This window comes from Cyberlindnera jadinii (assembly GCF_001661405.1).
Source record: "Cyberlindnera jadinii NRRL Y-1542 unplaced genomic scaffold CYBJAscaffold_20, whole genome shotgun sequence".
In the NCBI taxonomy this organism is placed as follows: Eukaryota; Fungi; Ascomycota; class Saccharomycetes; order Phaffomycetales; family Wickerhamomycetaceae; genus Williopsis; species Williopsis jadinii.
This window is the reverse complement of record NW_017963671.1, coordinates 19,194-20,437: the sequence shown is the minus strand read 5'-3', so window position 1 is coordinate 20,437 and position 1,244 is coordinate 19,194. Positions and strand designations below refer to the sequence as shown.

At 45.5% G+C, this 1,244-nt stretch overlaps 1 protein-coding gene across 1 annotated transcript; it reads right to left on the bottom strand.

The window, feature by feature from the left end:
* Positions 1 to 13: 13 nt before the first annotated feature.
* On the bottom strand, positions 14 to 1,211 carry CYBJADRAFT_175393 (uncharacterized protein; the record flags this gene model as incomplete). Its single annotated transcript, XM_020216700.1, has 1 exon — positions 14 to 1,211. A coding segment is annotated over one exon (1,198 nt), but the record flags the coding sequence as incomplete, so codon positions are not given.
* Between the last annotated feature and the right edge of the window lie 33 nt (positions 1,212 to 1,244).

Sequence of the window (1,244 nt, the reverse complement as noted above, 5' to 3'; positions counted from 1 at the left end):
GAACCAGATGAACCAAATTCAGTGGAGGCAGCAGCCTCCAAAGTAACAGTGTTAGTGACCTTAGTGGTCTCGACAATATCGGAAACTGAGTAAGCAGTAGCACCACCGACAACAACTTCAGCAGTCTCGGCCTTGGTGATAACAACCTCGTCAACAGCAACACCGTAGCTTTCAACAGCAACAGTAGTCAGAGGTGAACCACCAACAGTGCTAACAACAGTAACAGTTGTAACAGTCGCCTCGGCACCAGTACCATATGTCTTAGCAACACCAGTAGTGATGACTGAGCCACCGATGACAGTAGCTATGGTCTTTGTCTCAGTCACGATAACGTCGTAACACTCATCCTCACATTCGATGGTCTTGGTTATGGTGGTGGCCCCCTTTTCACAAACTTCACATGGGATGGTAACAAAAACGATCTTCTCAGTGTAAGTCTTGGTGGTGACGTAGGTCTCTGGACAGTAGGTTGTGTAAGAAGTGATGATGCCAGAAATAGTCTCAGTGACAACAACCACTCCAGTAGGGACTTCAATCTCCGAGCACTTGTTGTCTTCACAGCTTGTGATAGTGACAAGTATAGTGGTTTCCGCAGTAACAGTGGTGGTTTCTGTAGACGAGGTTAGCGTGATGTCTGGTGATTCTGAAGTGGTCTCAGTGGAAGGCTCAGAGGATTCTTCAGACGATTCTTCAAAGGATTCTTCAGATGATTCTTCAGAGGATTCAACAGATGATTCTTCAGAGGATTCCTCAGAGGCAGACTCTGACTCAGAAGCAGATTCTGGCTCAGATGCGGACTCGGAAGAAGATGGAACAGCAGCCTCATTAACAACAGTCGAAGACAAGTCCCATTCGACAACAGCTCTCTTCGCCAATCTCTCATCTGGAACATTCATAAGAATATGGGCAAGAGATGTCCATTGGTATCCACTGGAAGTGTCAGCAACAAAATCAATGCTGAGTATTTCATCTACACCAATGGCTTCAGATATCAAAACGGTAATACTGTCAGTAGTCAATGTGATTTCCGCAGATGAATACAATTCGCCATTGATGTATGCATTGGCAGAGACGAAATCAAATTCTCCGCTGTCATCCAGGTCTTTTGTTATAGTAACATCAACAGACTCCCATGGTCCAAGATTTCCCGGAAGTTCAATGCTCCAAGCTGCAGTCTCAGCTTCAGCGTCATATTCACCGCTGATAACAGGTTCTGTTGGAGTTTCAGATTCAGATTCAGAGGA